Source organism: Mus pahari, chromosome 10 (genome assembly GCF_900095145.1).
Source record: "Mus pahari chromosome 10, PAHARI_EIJ_v1.1, whole genome shotgun sequence".
Classification (NCBI taxonomy): domain Eukaryota; kingdom Metazoa; phylum Chordata; class Mammalia; order Rodentia; family Muridae; genus Mus; species Mus pahari.
Window position 1 is genome coordinate 81,220,138 of NC_034599.1, and position 17,863 is coordinate 81,238,000.

At 39.7% G+C, this 17,863-nt stretch overlaps 1 protein-coding gene across 2 annotated transcripts in view; it reads left to right on the top strand.

Annotated features, from left to right (window-relative positions):
• The window catches only part of LOC110327403 (cytochrome b5 reductase 4), a 56,768-nt gene that overhangs the window by 30,261 nt on the left and 8,644 nt on the right, over nt 1-17,863 (top strand). For both annotated transcript variants that reach the window (XM_021206364.2, XM_021206365.2), the window contains 5 exons: nt 846-968; nt 7,307-7,447; nt 8,669-8,821; nt 10,452-10,602; nt 10,901-10,987. In XM_021206364.2, the coding sequence (XP_021062023.1) occupies nt 846-968; nt 7,307-7,447; nt 8,669-8,821; nt 10,452-10,602; nt 10,901-10,987 (655 nt within the window). The remainder of the gene's footprint in view (nt 1-845; nt 969-7,306; nt 7,448-8,668; nt 8,822-10,451; nt 10,603-10,900; nt 10,988-17,863) is intronic.

The window sequence follows — 17,863 nt, forward strand, 5'->3', positions numbered from 1 at the left end:
CTGAGCCATCTCTCCAGCCCCTTCCTTAGTCTTCTTATCTCTTTAATTTTTTTTTCCTTTTTCTCTTTCTTAAAAGTAGTCCTGTCTCCTTTCTGTGATTCCGCTCTGCCCTGCTCCTGACATGCAGCATAGGCACACAGGCAGAAACAATTTTCATAGGCTCATGCAGTCAAGTGGATGCCAGGTTCACAGTGTGGAAGAACAGACAGCGAGCTGCTGAGCAAACAGTTAGTTTGTGTGTTACAACTTTAAAGGCATATCCACCTCATCAGACTTAAGTTAGGGCCTAGAAGTCCACGTTTATTATTGGCCCCACATGTAGAGCTGTTCTAGTCCCTGAGAAAGGAAGAAGAGCATCCAGAAGGCTTTCAGTGATCAGGGACCCCATGGACCCCTGTGGACCCCTCGGTGCCGAGTCTTCTGTGTCTGTTATAATTCTAGGCTCAGTGTTGTTCTAAATTCACATATATAGACTTCTGAGCTTTAATTAAAATATGAAAAGGGAATACATTGAATTTGGTTTTGTGGGTCCATTGAGTATGACTTGGGTTTCGCACTGTTGGCTAGATCTGTGTCCATGACTGTATCTGTGACCCTTTGAATGCTACACATACAATATCTGACCTTGATAAGTAAGTTTGGAAGAAGCCAATCTGAATCTAAAATAAACTGATTTAACATCAGATGAAATAAAAACCAATTTTATAAGTAAACAAAATCTTATTTTTCTATTATTAGCATTATTATGTAATAGCATACAGTATGACTATATGAAAAAGGTTGGTTTTAAAATAAAATCTCACATTTAATGTTAGTGAAACAAATAGAATTTCTCTTCATTTCAGTAAGGGTTATTGAAAATGTTGGAAAAATAGAGATTGTCCTACAAAAGAAAGAAAATATTTCTTGGAAATGTCTTGGTGATCCCCTGGAGAAACACGATTCCTTTATTCCAAAGAAAGATACAGGTATGCAGTATTGCTCTTTATGTTTTCTTTTAAAGGTTTTTGTTTGTTTGTTCGTTCATTTGGGGGGTGTGTGGGGGGGCTGCATGTGGAAGTCAGGGGACAGTTTGCAGGAGCTGGTTCTCTTCTGTCATTAATTCGTGGGGATCAAATGCAGGTTGTCAGGTTGGGCTGCAAGCGCCTTTAACCACTGAGCGACCTCACTAGTCCATCTTTTTAAAGAGTAACGGATGGGATTCCAGTGCTTTCTTTTTCTCCTCTGTGACCTGCCTGTCTCACGGTCTTGTTTGTCCTTTGTTTTGATGTTTCATACCAGATGGTGTCTTTGATATTTCTGATTCTCAAGTGTCTGCTCATGTTTCAGCTGATTAACAGCTGTGCATGAAGGGTTGGGCTTGCTGCCAGTGTATTCCCTGTACAGTTGAGTGTTTTCTCTAGGGAGAAGTTTGAGACCAGGATTTGTGAGCCTCTAGAGGGAACAGTATTCTCTCAAGCAGTCTTTTGAATGTTTTGTATGCAAAGAAAGCCGCAGTTCTCAAAATGTGACTTAGCCTCATCCTTCTCTTTCCCGTTTTTTTGTTTTTCATTGTTTTGTTTTTCTTTTCTTTCTCTGGAATCAGTCACTGAGAGTGAAAAGTGCTACTAAGAGGATGAAGCCTGTTGCCCAGTGGCTACCTAGTGATTGAAAAGGCATAGCCAGCCAGATACAAGCCTAGTCAAAATCAGTGACACTGGACATGAAGGCTGGCCTCTGGAGATCAGTGACTCTCACTGAACTGGTTTTCCCTGTAATTTTCTGAGGCATTATGTGAGCTCTTTTATCCCTGCTACAAGTTTCTTTTAGTCCTGAGCCACCATTTAAAAAAGAAAGCTTGAATTTTAAAAAAGGAAGAAAGGAAGGGGGAGGGGGGAGGAATGAGAGGAAAATCAAGCAGGAAAGCTTCAGCCATGTTCTTGCATAACACTGGAGCCCCAGGTGAGGTGCACAGTAGATTTACTGCTTTGGAAATAGCCTCGTGTTTAGGTATCCATTTTCTATGACAAATGAGCAAAGGCAATTTCTGCGTCTGCCTTTCTTTTCCTTAAACCCTGATATACACTGTAGTGGAGCTGAATTCTTATCTTACCAATGTATTACTGACTTGCTGTCAGTCCACCTTGCACTGACGAGGCAACCACCATATGGTTCCTAGGTTTTTGTTATGTGTTAATTAAAATTATTGACATTTTAAGATTAGTATGTTTCTTAGGTAAAAGAATTTCAGTCTGAAAACAATCATGTAAGTTAAAAATCTATAGTACAGTGTGTTCTCATGCCAAATCTTCATGGGCATCAGAGATAGAGATGTGGTCAAACACAGGAATCAGAAGGAAAAGTATTCCATTGTTTATCTTTAATTCAGTGCACTTATTAATGTTTCAATTCTGTGGTACTCTGACTGCATTTTCTTCCTCAGAATGAAGATTATGAATGAATGGTTGTATGTATGTGTATGTATATGTATATGTATGTGAGCGTATACATGAGCACATGAACAATTTTATTTATGTAATCTCAAGTTTTATTTATTTGCTTTTTCCTATAATAAATATCTGTCAATAAACAACCCATAAAATTGGTATTAAGCAAAAATATTTTTTAATCATGTCATTTTTGACATGTCAACAGCAATATGAGCCTTTAGATTAACCTATGCATTTGTGCACAAACACACATACCTTAAATTCAGGTTGAACCATATGAAATTGCTGATATTTTCATATAGTTCATATAGTTTCACCAGGACTGCTTAATGGCTGGCACACATGTGTACCGTGGAGTGTACACCTGTGAAGATGCTTGCTAAAACATGGTGAGCCGTCACTTCTCTCAGGCCTGGACCCTGTACCTCCCTTCCCCAGCCCTTGCCTAAGTATCCATGGTTTTCTACTACCTTGAAAACATTCATAGTTACTAGAAATGAATAATTTCTGTGACATGTTTCTCCATGTTTTACTGTCTGAGTTATCTGTTCAGCTTGGCTGTGAAAGCTATTCTTTGCAAGGTAACTTGGATATGCTTTTCTATCTTACTGGCCTATTTCCCTTTCTATGAGAATTGCCTGAATATGAAATCAGCACAATACAAATTGAGGAGGCAATATGTAAGCTAGAAATCCCTACAATGTTACAGTGTGAAACAAGAGTTTAAACAGTTAGGGCTGAAAGGACTTAAACACTTTAGTGGTATTGGCATGGAAGGACATAGAAGGACTCAGATTCATGACAGTTTTGTTACAGAGTTCTACTTCTGAGGTTCTGTTAAATCGAGGCTTCAAGAAAGCCCCCCTCCCTCCTGTGATTTATGGCCAGTATTTAAATATAAAGCCATAACTGAAGGAATCAGTTCTCATCCATCTATTTGTAGTAGTAAAAATTTCAGTAGGCTTTAGGAATATTTTTTAAGACCTGGTTTGTCACTGCCATTTAGAAAATCAGACAGGTATATATTTTTAAAATAATACTCGTTAAAGAGGAATGAATTTAATAATGCTAATTTTTAAATCGTATATGAAAATTTTCACTTTTGAGCATTCTTTTTCATCATGTTTTACCCCGATGTGTTAAGGGTATGTGCCTATAACACTTGCCATTCTTTGTGCTTAAAGATGCATTGTGATTAGATTCCTATTATTTGTGAGAGATTTGATGTAATATACTGACACTATACTACTATAAGAAGTTAAATGAAGACTTTTCAAAATTAGTGAAAAAGCTGAATAATTAGCAGCAGAATATATTCAGTAATTTAATTTTTATTGAAGTGTATATAAAGACTTCAGCCTTTGCTTCTTCAGTATGGCATAACATGCTAACAACCTCATGAATGAGTTATTTTATCCATCTCCAAATTCTAATAAGCTTTCATGACATGTGAATAGTTTGTTCTTGTATGTTCAGGATGCCGTGCCCTGCAGTCAGGCTCACTTCTCATTGGTCACTTCCTTAGACACAGACTAGAAGGTGAAGCTGGCCTGAGCACTGCTATAGAACGGGACGAGTTCTGACAGAGTGTCTTGTGCTGCATGCTTCAGAGTATGGGTGTTTGGGGCATGGGCATGTTTAGGTATTTCTAGCAATATATTTTTAAATAGTTTGTGGTAGTTTATTTTCTATAAACTTTATTTCTATATGTGTAACAATTTGAAGTCCTACATTTGCTCAAGAAGTTCTTATTAAGAATGAATGATCAAAGATTATAAATTAGGAAATGAGAAAGTATTTAGGTAATTGGACAAAGAATGCTTTGGGACAGTTTGCTCAGAGTAGGATGAAGTCACAGATTGGAGGACAATCTGTAAACTTGTACCTAGTTATACTTGGGAAGACACTAAGAACACTTGCGAAGGTCTATCAAGTTAGAATAGCTAATAACCTTATGTTCCATCTCATGTCTCCCATCTTTGCCAGCTGCCTTGTGACTTTAGGCAAAGTTTTAAACTTACATTGGGCTCTGTTCCCACCAGTGAAAATAAAATTGATCTAGTAGATTAAAAGTTTGTTAAGGGTAAGAAGCTGGCCTTGAGTAAGGTAGTGCAGACCCTTAGTACAAAGTTGCTTCTGTTTGTCCTCTATTGAAGACTTGCTGGTGTTTTCTGTTTTAGCTTTGTGAAAACCTATTTTTAAGAATGAAAAATATAACTTATTTTCAATGTTAGACAGAAAACATCTTTAGTTATCTTATTTTTAGTACTTCAGTGTTACCTTGAGTGTGCCACCATTGTATGTACTCTGTAAGAAGTTAGGTCCTTGGAGCAGAAGCTTTTGTCTTACCATCTTACATTAGCTTCAGTTGCACATTTTCTTAAGTCAGCATCGATTCTTATGAAACCGGAGCTTGACAGGTGAGAAACACTGTTGCCCCACAGACATAGTTTGTACCATTTGCTCTGCGCTGCATCTCACTGCTCCACATCTCCACTCTCTTCATCCTGTCTGGCAGGCCCCACAGGACTACTGCAAGTTGAAGTCTTAATTTCTTGATTTTCAGTTGTAGGACCTATATTGAGGAAATTCATGTGAAACTGTGCCTGCTGTTTATAGGTTAAATGGGGAGATTATCTAAGTAGGGTTGAATGGTAAAAATACTGTATCCATGCTGTTCTCCTGGAAGTCTGTAAGTCCCAGTAACCCACATTCCCTAGGGGGTTCCATACAGTTGAAGAAAGGTATACTTACTATAGCAAACCCATGTGGCCAGTGTAGAAACTGGCAAGCCGAAGATGAATAGTTTCCACCAAGCACTGTGTCCCTTAGGCCTGGACAAGAAAGGAAGGCACCTGCCCGGGGTTCCTCACTTGGGGAGCCCACAGGGCTGTCTTCCATTTTGTCATACCAGTCCCACATAGCAGGAATGGACAAGGATCTGAAACCTCAGAATTGCCTGCCCTATTATCTCAAATCTAGTTGTATCCAAAGAGTACCAGGACCATTGATGGAAGAACTTGGATGCGCTTGAGCATACAGGTTCATGCATATATCTCTGTGTAAGCCTACTTGATGACAAGTGAAGATGAAGAAAGAAAAGAGGGCAGACTTGGGCTGTAGGCCTCTGCTGTCTCACTCTGTCATGCTCTGAGGAGCTCAAGAATGCGGACCTGGAGCCCACTGGACTTTATAAAGATGTAATACAGAACTACTGCATGTGACAGTTTTTGTCGGATGTATAATTTTTGACTATTTAGACATACAGCATCTGAGCCTTTGGTTGTATTCTCTATTTGGGGTCCAAGAAAGGCTTAGAGCAGTGGACCTTCTTATAATGCTATGACCCTTTAATACAGCTCCTTATGTTGTGGTGGCCCCAACCATAAAATTATTTTCTTTGCTACTTCATAAGTAATTTTACTGCCATTATGAATAGTCTAACTATGTTTTCTGATCATCTTAGGTGGCCCTTATGAAGTAAGGGTCTTTCCAACCCCAAAGGGGTTGATACCCATAGGTTGAGAGCCACTGGTCTAGAGAAAGGGTTGAAGAGAAAGTTTGAACTTTCATTCCACCTGTTGGTGAGCTTTGTCATTTGAACCTGTTGTTAGTCTAGAACTAGTTAGGCCTTCCAGGATGACTTTAGAGTGATAGTCCTAGCTGTAACCAGACCAAAACATATTCCCTGGTGATACAGTGAGGTGACCATACACATGCGTACCTCCTGAGTTACCAGGGTAGCAGGTAGAAAGATTGGATGACAGGATCTTTGGGAGCCACAGGAAAATGAGAACTTGATTTAATTGTGGCCAAAATTATTTCTGAAAGTTGTATATGAATTGTAGTTTTCTATTAACCATTTATTGTTGGTTTGGGTGGCTTTCGCTTCCTATGATCTGGAGTAAATCTTTCCATACCAAGTTAAATACTATTAGGTGTGTGTGTGTGTGTGTGTGTGTGTGTGTGAGAGAGAGAGAGAGAGAGAGAGAGAGAGAGAGAGAGAGAGAGAGAGAGAGAGAGAGAGAGAGAGAGAGAGAGAGAGAGAAGGAATAATCAGGGTAAATGTGTTACTGATTAGTTCTATTTCTGTAAATTCTATTTTCTGAGAGAGGATATAAACTATGATCAGTCTTTAGGGGTAAACTATAGTCAAAAGAAAATATATAAATGACAATGCTTTTAGAATTCCTATAACAAGTCTTTAATATAATTGTTTTGTGCAGTATAAAGTATTTTAGAAGCATGGTTTTATTTTCAGTATTTATAAAAATACTTGATTTCTTTTACTAAAATCAGTGTATGCCATGAAGCTATTGCCTTCAGCTGTCACTTCATAAAAAGTTATTTTTAACAATTTAGACAGTTAAGATGTTTATTCATGTGCATGTACAATTCATATATATAAGCATAGACATAATGCACATTTTACTTGTGTTGCTAAGCCTACTTAACAGTGATAATATTGTTAAATTTCAAGTACTCAGCTTTCAAAACTGTTTGCACTTGGAAAGAAAAAAACTTTAGAATGTTTATCAAATATTATTCACATTAAATTAATTAAATATAAAGCCTAAAATAGAATTACTTACAAAGTAAGTTTAAGAAGAAATTGGATGTTAGTGTCTTGAGACATGTTTTGTTAAACAGGTATGAAGGAATAATACTCATTTTATTAAATTATAATACTATTAGTTCTTTTTTCAAATTATAGATGTGTTTATATGTTGATAAAATATCTTAGAAAATGAAATAGAAAGTAGCCTTGTAAAATTAATGTGTTTTAGACCTGTTAGGCATTTTAGTGAAGTTGAAGTTGTGAAAGAGCAGAGACGAGTGTGGGCTTTCACTTAGTGACTTCTTGCACTGCCTTCCAGGCTTGTACTACAGACAGTGCCAGTTAATTTCTAAGGAATATGTCACTCATGACACGAGACTTTTCTGTCTGATGCTGCCTCCAAGTACTCACCTTCAGGTGCCAGTTGGACAACATGTTTACCTCAAGCTCAGTGTCACAGGTAAGGGAAAGGAGGCCTGTGTGGGGTCGGGAAGCTACTGGCCTTTCTGGGCACCTGGCTTTAATGTCAGGATGCTTCTGGGTTTGTGGAGGAGAGCAAATGTCGGACTGTGTCTGTGCGTAGAGCATGTGGAGCAGCTTGCCTCAGGTGGAAAGGAGGAAGTACCCAGAGAGTACACTAGACACAGACGTCTGCCATCACCGTCTTCTAGGGGCTGCCGCCGTTTGTGAGGCTGAACCAATGCAATCCAGAACAAGTGGGTAATGGTACTTAGTTTCCTACCTATGCTACTAGTACACGAAGCTCTGAGCTATGTTCCTTGCTATGTGAGTGCATTTCCCCATTATTTCATTCTAAATGTCATCTACTTGTTTAAATTGCCCCCGTTCTTACTGATAGCCACCATGTTCTTGGCCTCTTGAAGCTGCAGAATCCTTACTTCAGCCTGTGTTGCAGTGCTCCATCTTGTAGACTCCCTTCTGAGATTTAGTAGAGGTGGTGTTGTGTCATGGCATTGTTAGTTATTTCTCTTGGTCTTCACTGCTACCAGATCCATGTGTGTGAACTGCTGTCTTCCTTAGCATAGTTCTTATCCAATGAGTTTTAGGTTCCATATGAGCTAATTAGAGCCATGTATAAAATTTTAGTCTTTCAAATATTTGGTGACTTTTTTCCTCTGGAATCTGGTAAAATCTGTATCATATACTTAAAAAATAATACATGCATACATAATACATAGTAGGATTATTGTTCCATTCATTCAGCTGCCCAAATAATAATTTTAGAACATTAAAACAATCCACAATATGTAAAATTAAAGGTGAGATGTCTCCTTTCTTTTTCTAGTGATCGCATTGGTAACCACTTACTGTTGCTTATAATTGGGATTTTCTGTCTTTATTATTACATTTCCATGGAAAATTTTTGATGTCACATTATTGTAGCCCATTACAAACCTCATGCACTTATCTAGATTCATTGTTATTGACCATACTTAATCAATAATAAAAATGACTTTATATAATGGCTAACCATTGGTTTGTTAAAATTATAGCCTTGAGATATATGCACATGTAAATAAAACATGGATTGAAACATCTCATTAGAAGTGAATGTACTAATGTTTTGTGCACACACTGATGGCATCCTAAAATTTGTATTTTTATCTTCTTTAAGTGCTTTTAAATGTTACACTTTTCTTTGTTTTGATCTTTTTTCCAGGTGCAGAAATAGTAAAGCCATATACACCCGTGTCTGATTCCTTACTCTCAGATTTTAAAGAACCAGTTCTTTCCCCAAATAAATACATCTACTTTTTGATCAAAATCTATCCTGCTGGACTCTTCACACCAGAGCTTGATTGTCTTCAGATTGGTTAGTATTGTTGCATTTGTAGCCTTGTTTGTGCAATAGCTTGGATAGAGACCTTCTGTTATCCCCATGTGGGAGTCTATTAAGTATGTCAACAGTGGAAGTCATCCTCTCTTTGTCTTGTGCTCCATGTCCTCCTTCTTTATTATTTGCAGCATCTCTGTTCATCTGTGCCCTTTTCTGGACACTTGCTCACTCCCTGAATCCAGTCAGCCACATTTGATGTCATCTTTCCTACCATGCCCTGAAAGCAAGCCTTCATTCTTTCCGTTTTGCCCTCTAACCAGTCTCTCACACATGGCTCTAACTGGTGTCTTACTCTTCATCTGCATTTTCTAGTAACTTCTCTGAGCTCCTCTGAAGATACACTTACTTGTGTTGTTCTCCAGTTTTGAAGGCTCTGGCAGATCTGCTTTAGTTGTGCTGACCACTTCCCCCACAAGGCTTACAAGGACCTGGTGGGCTCAGCTTTTGTGCTCCTTGTAACCCTAGTATGTTATCCTCACTCTTAGGTTTCTATCAGAGCCTCAGCTAGACTGCCTATCAGCCTTTCCTTTGCTGTATTTCTTCCTATGAAGACTCAATGAAATGGCTCTTCAATTATGAAGCCCCCTTCTCCTCTGAGTCACCTAATAACGATTACTCATGCTCTGTGATAAGGGTTGAAAGCACACAGCTTGTTTGTAAGACTGGTACTTACAGGTAGAAGCTGTCCTGTTTGCCTTATTTCCAGGACCTAGCATGACAGTTGGCACTTACTAGGCTATCAGGAAATGGACCTTGAAAGACTGAGTAACACAATATAATGTCTCTGAAGATTCAAAAACTTTCCTTCTTGTTTCTAATCCTTTCTCTGTGATTTCTCATTTTGATTTTTCTCTCTCTCTAATGGCAGAAATGTCCCTCCTCTGTCTGCATCTGCATCAGCATCAGCTCACACTGGGGCAACAGGATGGCCTGTCTTTATGTTACTTCTGAAAGTTGACTTAGACATCTACCTATAATGCAATTGTCCCCTAAACTACCATTAGTTACTATCCTGTGGTGGAAAACATGGGAAATTATAAGCACCCAAATGTGTTAAAATACATTATTTGAATTAAGTTAAAAAATGAGCAGGTTTTGTTTTTTATTTTCCAAGTTGAATTGGAGATTTCTGAATGTGCCCTGGTGACAGTGTTTTTATGAGAGAGGTGTCCTGTCTGTCAGTCAGTCCTCACAGAAACTAGGCATGCATTTTACAACTGCTGCTTTCCTAGGCGTTAAACTCACAATGGCTCATCTTGTTTCCGCTGGTCCGTCTTTTCAAATATCAGTAGAGAAGTTAATGACACCTCCCAGTGTAAGACTCTAGAATACCTGTTTCCAGTTTCTCTCCTGCTAAGCTTGACCCTGTGGTTACTAACCAGTGTGTAAATAGGAAATATCTATCTCTACCTTCCTTATGTTAACTCCTCACTAGTCTAACATAGTTGGCATCTGATGACTGCCTCTGCAGTCCCTCTCCTACTGCAGAGATGGATCTGGCAGTCACAGGTCCACCCTGTCCCTCCCAGTGCTCTGTCCCTGTTTCCCTTCTAGGTTTCTTGTTTCATTTGTTTTCTGATTTTATTTATTTTATTTCTTCCTTTAGGAGATTTTATTTCTGTAAGCGGTCCTGAGGGCAATTTTAAAGTGTCCAAACTCCAGGAAGTAGAAGATCTCTTTTTATTGGCAGCCGGCACAGGCTTCACACCAATGGTCACTGTACTGAATTATGCTCTGTCTCGAATGTCCAGTCTCAGGTATGTTCCTTTGTTTCTGGTTACTGTTCTTTGGGAGGTTTTCAGTGCTAGGCATCTGTCATATGTGGGCAGTTCGCTGAGGTTGTGTGCCTTGTTCGTGCTGCCCAACTGATTATCTGCCCTTCTACCTCCTCCTCGCCCACTCAGAATGTCGGGCTTTGCTCTTGTTTCAGGGTTCCATTATTTGCGTTACCTAAAAACATTCAGCAGGTTCACTTCGAACATTTCCACCGGTGCATATTTTAAATGTAACAGTGATTTATATAACATGAACTTTCCTTTTTTTTTTCCTTTTAAGGAAGGTGAAGTTGATGTTCTTCAATAAAACAGAGGATGATATAATTTGGAGATGTCAGCTAGAGAAGTTGGCATTAGAAGATAAAAGGTATTGCATTGTTAACTCAAATGTGTTTGTACGTAGTGTAAAGAGGACAGCTGGAGCACAGTTGACTGTCGTGGAGCTTCTCAGGTCCTCTCCCCGTGTGCTGTCCAGGGGAGGCATGCCTCGCATTGTTCAGCAGACTGGCTTCATTTTTAGTTGATGGAGGTAATGCGTATTAATAGCCCTATTGCTGGTTTTCTTCTTACGCTGGTATTATCAATAGAAAACAAGGATGTCAGGATGAACTCGGAGAGAAAGACTAGACCAGCACGAGCTTATGTCATTAAAGAGAACAGCACTGTAGCATTCAGCTCAAAGCAGTACAAATTCACGAATATTGAGCTAAATGGACTACCATACTTTCTAGAACATTTCTGTACTCATCTATTTCTAAGATTGCCAGGATTTTCTAAGTTGCATAGAATATCTGATTTTAATGAGGTTATTGATTTTTCTGTAGTCCAAGGGCCTCTTCTCCCAATGGTCTCCCAATTATAAAAATAATTACTTATTTTTATGAAGTCTCATCAAAATAAAATTTCCAGTCCTGGAAAAGCCTGAACACTCGTATATGCCACCGTTCCTAAGGGCTCACACATGGGTCCTGGACTGTCAGTAATAAAGGGGCTCCGCTCTGCTCTCTGTCTCCTTCAATGAGTAGCTCATAAGTGAAGGCTGTGACCTGCGCATGCTTACCCTTGAAGCACTACTGTTCTTAACCTGGCTAAAGCCTCCACTTGGGCATATTTATTCTACTGAGACAGCTGAGAATGAGTTCAAGAAACCAAGTTAGAAAGGGCAATTTGCAAGGTCATCTGAAATAACAAAAAACCTAGGATAGCAAAAACTGTTCTCAACAATAAAAGAACCTCTGGTGGAATCATAATCCCTGATCTCAAGCTGTACTACAGAGCAATTGTGATTTAAAAAAAAAAACAACAAAAAAACCCCTACATGGTACTGGTACAGCAACTGACGGATAGATCAATGGAATAGAATTGAAGACCCAGAAATGAACCCACACACCTATGGTCACTTGATCTTAGACAAAGGAGCTAAAACCATCCAGTGGAAAAAAAGACACATTTTCAACAAGTGGTGCTGGCTTTACTGGTGGTTATCATGTAGAGGAATATGAATTGATCCATTCTTATCTCCTTGTATAAAGCTCAAGTCTAAGTGGATCAGGGAACTCAACATGAAACCAGAGACACTAAAACTTACAGAAGAGAAAGTGGGGAAAAGCCTTGAAGATATGGGCACAGGGGAAAAATTCCTGAACAGAACAGCAATGGCTTGTNCTGTAAGATTAAGAATTGACAAATGGGACCTCATAAAATTGCAAAGCTTCTGTAAGGCAAAAGACACTGGCAATAAGACAAAAAGGCCTCCAACAGATTGGGAAAGGATCTTTATCAATCCTAAATCCAATAGGGTACTAATATCCAATATATACAAAGAACTCAAGAAGCTGGACTACAGAAAAATCAAATAACCATATTTAAAAATGGGTTACATGCCAGGTGTGGTGGCACATGCCCTGCTTGTGGACGTTGTACATCGTGGTGCGCACTAGGCTCCGCACCACGATGTACAACGTCCACAAGCAGACTTGTAATAAGGACACATACTCCACCATGTTCATAGCAGCCTTATTTATAATCGCAAGAAGCTGGTAAGAACTGCGATGTCAACAGGAATGGATACAGAAGATGTGGTATTTTTACACAATGGAGTACTACTTGGCTATTAAAAACAATGAATTTTTGAAATTCTTAGGCAAATGGATGGATCTGGAGGATATCATTCTTAGTGAGGTAACCCAATCACAAAAGAACTCACTTGATATGCACTCACTGATAAGTGGATATAGCCCAGAAACTTAGAATACCCAAGATACAATTTGCAAAACACATGAAATTAAAGAAGAAGGAAGACCAAAGTGTGGATACTTCATTCCTTCTTGAATGGGGAACAAAGTACCCATGGAGGGAGTTACAGAGACAAAGTTTGGAGACAGAAGGAAGGACCATCCAGAGACTGCCCCTCCCGGGACAGCCACTAAACCCAGACACTATTCCATATGCCAGCAAGATTTTGCTGACAGGACCCTGATATAGCTGTCTCTTGTGAGGCTATACCAGTGCCTGGCAAATACAGAAGTGGGTGCTCACAGTTATCTATTGGATGGAACACAGGGCCCCTAATGAAGGAGCTAGAGAAAGTACCCAAGGAGCTGAAGGGGTCTGCAATCCTATAGGAGGAACAACAGTATGAACTAACCAGTACCCCCAGAGCTCGTGTCTCTAGCTGCATATGTAGCAGAAGATGGCCTAGTCAGCCATCATTGGGAGCAGAGGCCCTTGGTCTTGCAAAGATTATATGCCCCAGTACAGGGGAATGCCAGGGCCAGGAAGCGGGAGTGGGTGGGTTTGGGAGCAGGCTGTGTGGAGGATATAGGGGACTTTCGGGATAGCATTTTAAATGTAAATGAAGAAAATATCAAATAAAAAAAAGAACTAAAAAAAAGAAAGAAGAAAAAGAAGGAAAGAAAGAAAAACAGACAGACAGACAGACAGACAGACGGCCCAGTTCCAAGCTTTTGCAGTGTAGAACAAACCCTAGTCCGCATGTCCTCAGCTTTCATGACTTAGTGAGTAAGAGCCCTTTGGCTGTTGCAGAGGACTCATGCATAATTCTGGTCCCAGCGTATCCAGTCTCCTCTGCTGACCTTCACAGGCACCAGACATGCACATGATAGATATATGTGCACACTGGAGAAACAATCAGTTATAGAAAATAAGAATAAATCTTAATTTTTTTTAATTAAAAAAAAGGCTTATTGCTTAAACTCTTCTTTAAAAATTGCTTACATCATAAGTCGGTGTCTTTATATTCAGAGTCAGTGGTACTTCTGCTTGCTTTGCTTGACATCTGAGAGGTTTGGGGAAGACTATGTAAATGCTTTGGGAACTGGGAAGCCATCTCTGGGGTGTTTAGAATGGGTTAGAGGCCCTCCAAAGGAGAGAATAGTTTGTCATATTAGAGCTCCTCTTTCACAAACATTTAAAAAATTTTGAACAGACATGGGTAGGTGTAGTGACAATTTTGGAGTTTTGGTGTCTTTAAAACAGAAATATAAGAATATGGTTTCATTTTAATCTCAGGTGTGGGATGTGAGGCTCCTTCAGATTGTCCCCAGCAGCTGATTATGATTTACCTCTTGCTCTAGCAGGGGTGTGATTTTGCCAGCTGCAGATAGTTTCTGCAGTTGTGTGATAGAATTCTGGGGACTTTTCAGAGGGTAGATAACTGCTAGGGCCCCGAAGGTGGGGTGGAGTTTTGGTTGTGGTTTGTTAAGTAGTCGTGCTTGACAAAGAAACAAGAAGTTAGATATCCTGCCTGTAAAATTCAGACTTATCCCAAGGGAACTCCCGCTAATCAGCAGGAAATAGTCTAATGATAACATCACCCCATTTCAAGGACTCTTTCCTCTCTTTCCTTTTTTCTCTCTTATCTAGTGTTAAGGGGTTAAATGGGTGGAAGAAAAAGAACCCACAAAGTAGCAAAAGACTGTCTGCAGATAGGCATTAAAATTAATTAATAAATGTTTCTAGTAAATTTTGGCAGAAGTATTAAATTCCTTAAAGAGAAATTTTATAAAATTTAAGAGATTTATGTCAGTGATTAGGCACTCACCTAGTCTGTTAATAGGAGTTGATTGTGATCAACTGTTATGAAGGAACATTGTACCTGTGCACATGCAGTGCCTTGCTTTCTAGTGAGGTCTTTTTGATTGGCTTGTTGGTTGCTTAGACTACAGTACTGACGATTTGGATTTTTTCCTGCCATAACTACTCAGCGGCTGAGTGATCCTTACAGTTTGCTCGGCACTGTGCTGGTGTGGCAGGCATGCTGCACCTCTGTCCCTCTTCTGCCTGTCTGCACTTCCAACCCAGGTGCTTATTTCTCCAAGGCTGCTTCAGTTTCCTCTGAAAGATGGCCTTCTTTGCCTCTATCCCATCTCATAGTCATTCTCTCTGTCTCTGTTACAACCCCCACACACACACCCCACCCCCTACCCAGTGGTGTTCTGGGAAAAAAGAGCAACAGTAGGCAAATAACAGAAGTAAATTAGCTGATTACTGTGTAGAACTGAAATCCAAGTTGAATTTTACTGTTTCTGCTGTAGCGTGGCCCCGCCCTCTCCATCAGTAGCAGAATGCAGTGGCTCTGGGTGTTCTGCTGTTGCTTCCATAATGTAAGATATCAGGAGTGGGGCAGTCCTGATGGCAGGTTAGATTCTGGGCACCACTTTGGAATGTGTTTATAGTACAAATATTTCCTTCCCCTTCAAAACACTCATCTTTGATGTCAATACTCTTCTTTAGAACAGTTGTTCTTAACATGTGGGTCTTGACCACTTTGGGAGTCAAATGACCCTTTTATAAGTGATCAACTAAGACCATCCTGCATAACATATTTACATTATGGTTCATAACAGCAAAATTACAGTTATGAAGTAGCAATGAAAATAATTTTATGGTTGGGGGGTCACTACAACTTGAGGAACTGAATTACAGGGTCACAGCATTAAGAAGGTTGAGAACCACTGCTTTAGATAGAAGAGTGAGTGATACTCTATGAGCACCACTTGGTGTGATGTTTTTCCTCATATTTATGAAGTTAGTACATGCTTACATAGAAAGTGTAGCTGAAAATAATGAACAAAATTGCTGAAGTGTCTACTCCAAAGAACAATAAACTTTATAACCTATACCTTTATACTCTCTCATATGTATATATATATATATATATATATATATATATATATATATGCACATATACCCCTTTTTTATTTTTTATTTTTTGAAGGCAGTAGAGTCATCCTGACTGTACTTTTGGTAACTGTATCTTCTGCTTGGTGTATCTGATCATAGAATATATTCTGTCATCCTGAGTCTCCCCCATCAATCATCCTTAGGGATGCTTCTGTTTGGAGATAGGTTTTATTGTTACATTTTTAACGATTTACTTATGCTATATGTATGAGTATTTTGTGAGTATATGTGAGTGTTCTACATGCATTGCCTGGAGCCCAGAGAGGCCAGAAGGACGAAGGCTTAGATTCCCTAGGATTGGGGTTACAGATGGTTGTGAAGTTCCATATAGGTGCTGGGGAAAGAGTGGGATCTTCTGTAAAAGCAGAAAGCAGTTCTGAACTGCTGGGCCATCTCTCTAGCCCCTGGAGGATTGGTTGGTTTGTTTGTTGGGTTTTGGGGGGTTTTGTTTTGTTTTGTTTTGTTTTTTGATGGTCACAATTGGAGGGGCTGCTGACATGTAGTTATTAAAGAACAGTGTCGCCGGGCGTGGTGGCGCACACCTTTAATCCCAGCACTCGGGAGGCAGAGGCAGGTGGATTTTTGAGTTCGAGGCCAACCTGGTCTACAAAGTGAGTTCCAGGACAGCCAGGGCTATACAGAGATACCCTGTCTCGAAAATCCAAAAGAGAGAGAGAGAGAGAGAGAGAGAGAGAGAGAGAGAGAGAGAGAGAGAGAACGAACGAACAGTGTCTTAGGGTTTTACTGCTGTGGGTAGACATCATGACCAAGGCAGCTCTTCTAAGGACAACATTTATTTGGGGCTGGCTTACAGGTTCAGAGGTTCAGTCCATTATCATCATGGTGGGAGCAGGGCAGCATCTAGGCAGGCATGATGCAGGCAGAGCTGAGAGTTCTACATCATCATCTGAAGGATGCTAGTGGAAGACTGGCTTCTAGGAAGCTAGAATAAGGGTCTTAAAGCCCAAGCCCACAGTGACACACCTACTCCAACAAGGCTACACCTCCAAATAGTGCCACTCCCTGGGCTAAGCATATACAAGCCATCACAGCCAGGAGTGGCTCAAAATGCCAGACGTGTGGCCTGGAAAACCATGTATTGTGCCATGATTTTTAATAATAGCAGTCAGTGTGTTCTGTCATGTGAACATACCATGGTTTATTTAACCAGCCCATGTTCTATGGCATGGTGAGAATTTCTTCTGTTCTCCCCTAAGTACTCAGGATAAAAGTGCTGAAGAGTCACAGGTGAAAGTGTTCTTGGGCTGTGAAGACTTTGACAAAAGTCTCCCCCCCATTCCACCCCAGCCCAGCCAGCAACATCAGTTGATATTGGTAATGCCCTTAGTTTTCCACTAGAATAGAGAAAGAAAATCCTGGCAGCTCAGGACTGTCACAAATGAAGAGGAACATCTGCATTACTGCATTGCTGTGCTGTCTGAAAATTGCTCTAGCACACCCGGCCAGAGATCCCATTCTTAGGAGAAGGGATGCAAACCTTCCTGGAACAAGGGACTATGACCTGGATTTTAGGAAACAAATCAGCATTTCTGTGAACAGAAAAAGAAAGTAGTTAGATTCTTCAAGGCCAGAATGTTCCTGTACTTCAATGAAAAAGAATATTTTTCTGTATGACACATACAGAAAAACCAAAAGGCTGGGACACCAAGGACTTTGAATTGCTAATCTGTAGGCAATAGAGCCTCTCCCAGGTTTTAGGAGAGTTATTATGGCTGTAATGTATCAGACAGATCTAAGATCTGAGAGTCCCACCTGAGGCTGTGATAATAAAATAGAGAAGTGTTGTGGACAAGTGTGAGAAACGGGAAGGAAGAGGTATGTTTTGAAAACAAGAGGGAGAAATAAGTTGCTAGATAGACGGATTCTGTATACATTAGAGTGAACACTGTCCACTTTAAAGTTTTTCAATAGATTTATTTATTTCCGGTGACTTTTTAGTCCAATGTTAATCCCACCGACTGAGAAAAAGACCACCACTACAATCTTTTTTTTTTTTTTTTTTTTTTTTTTTTTTTTT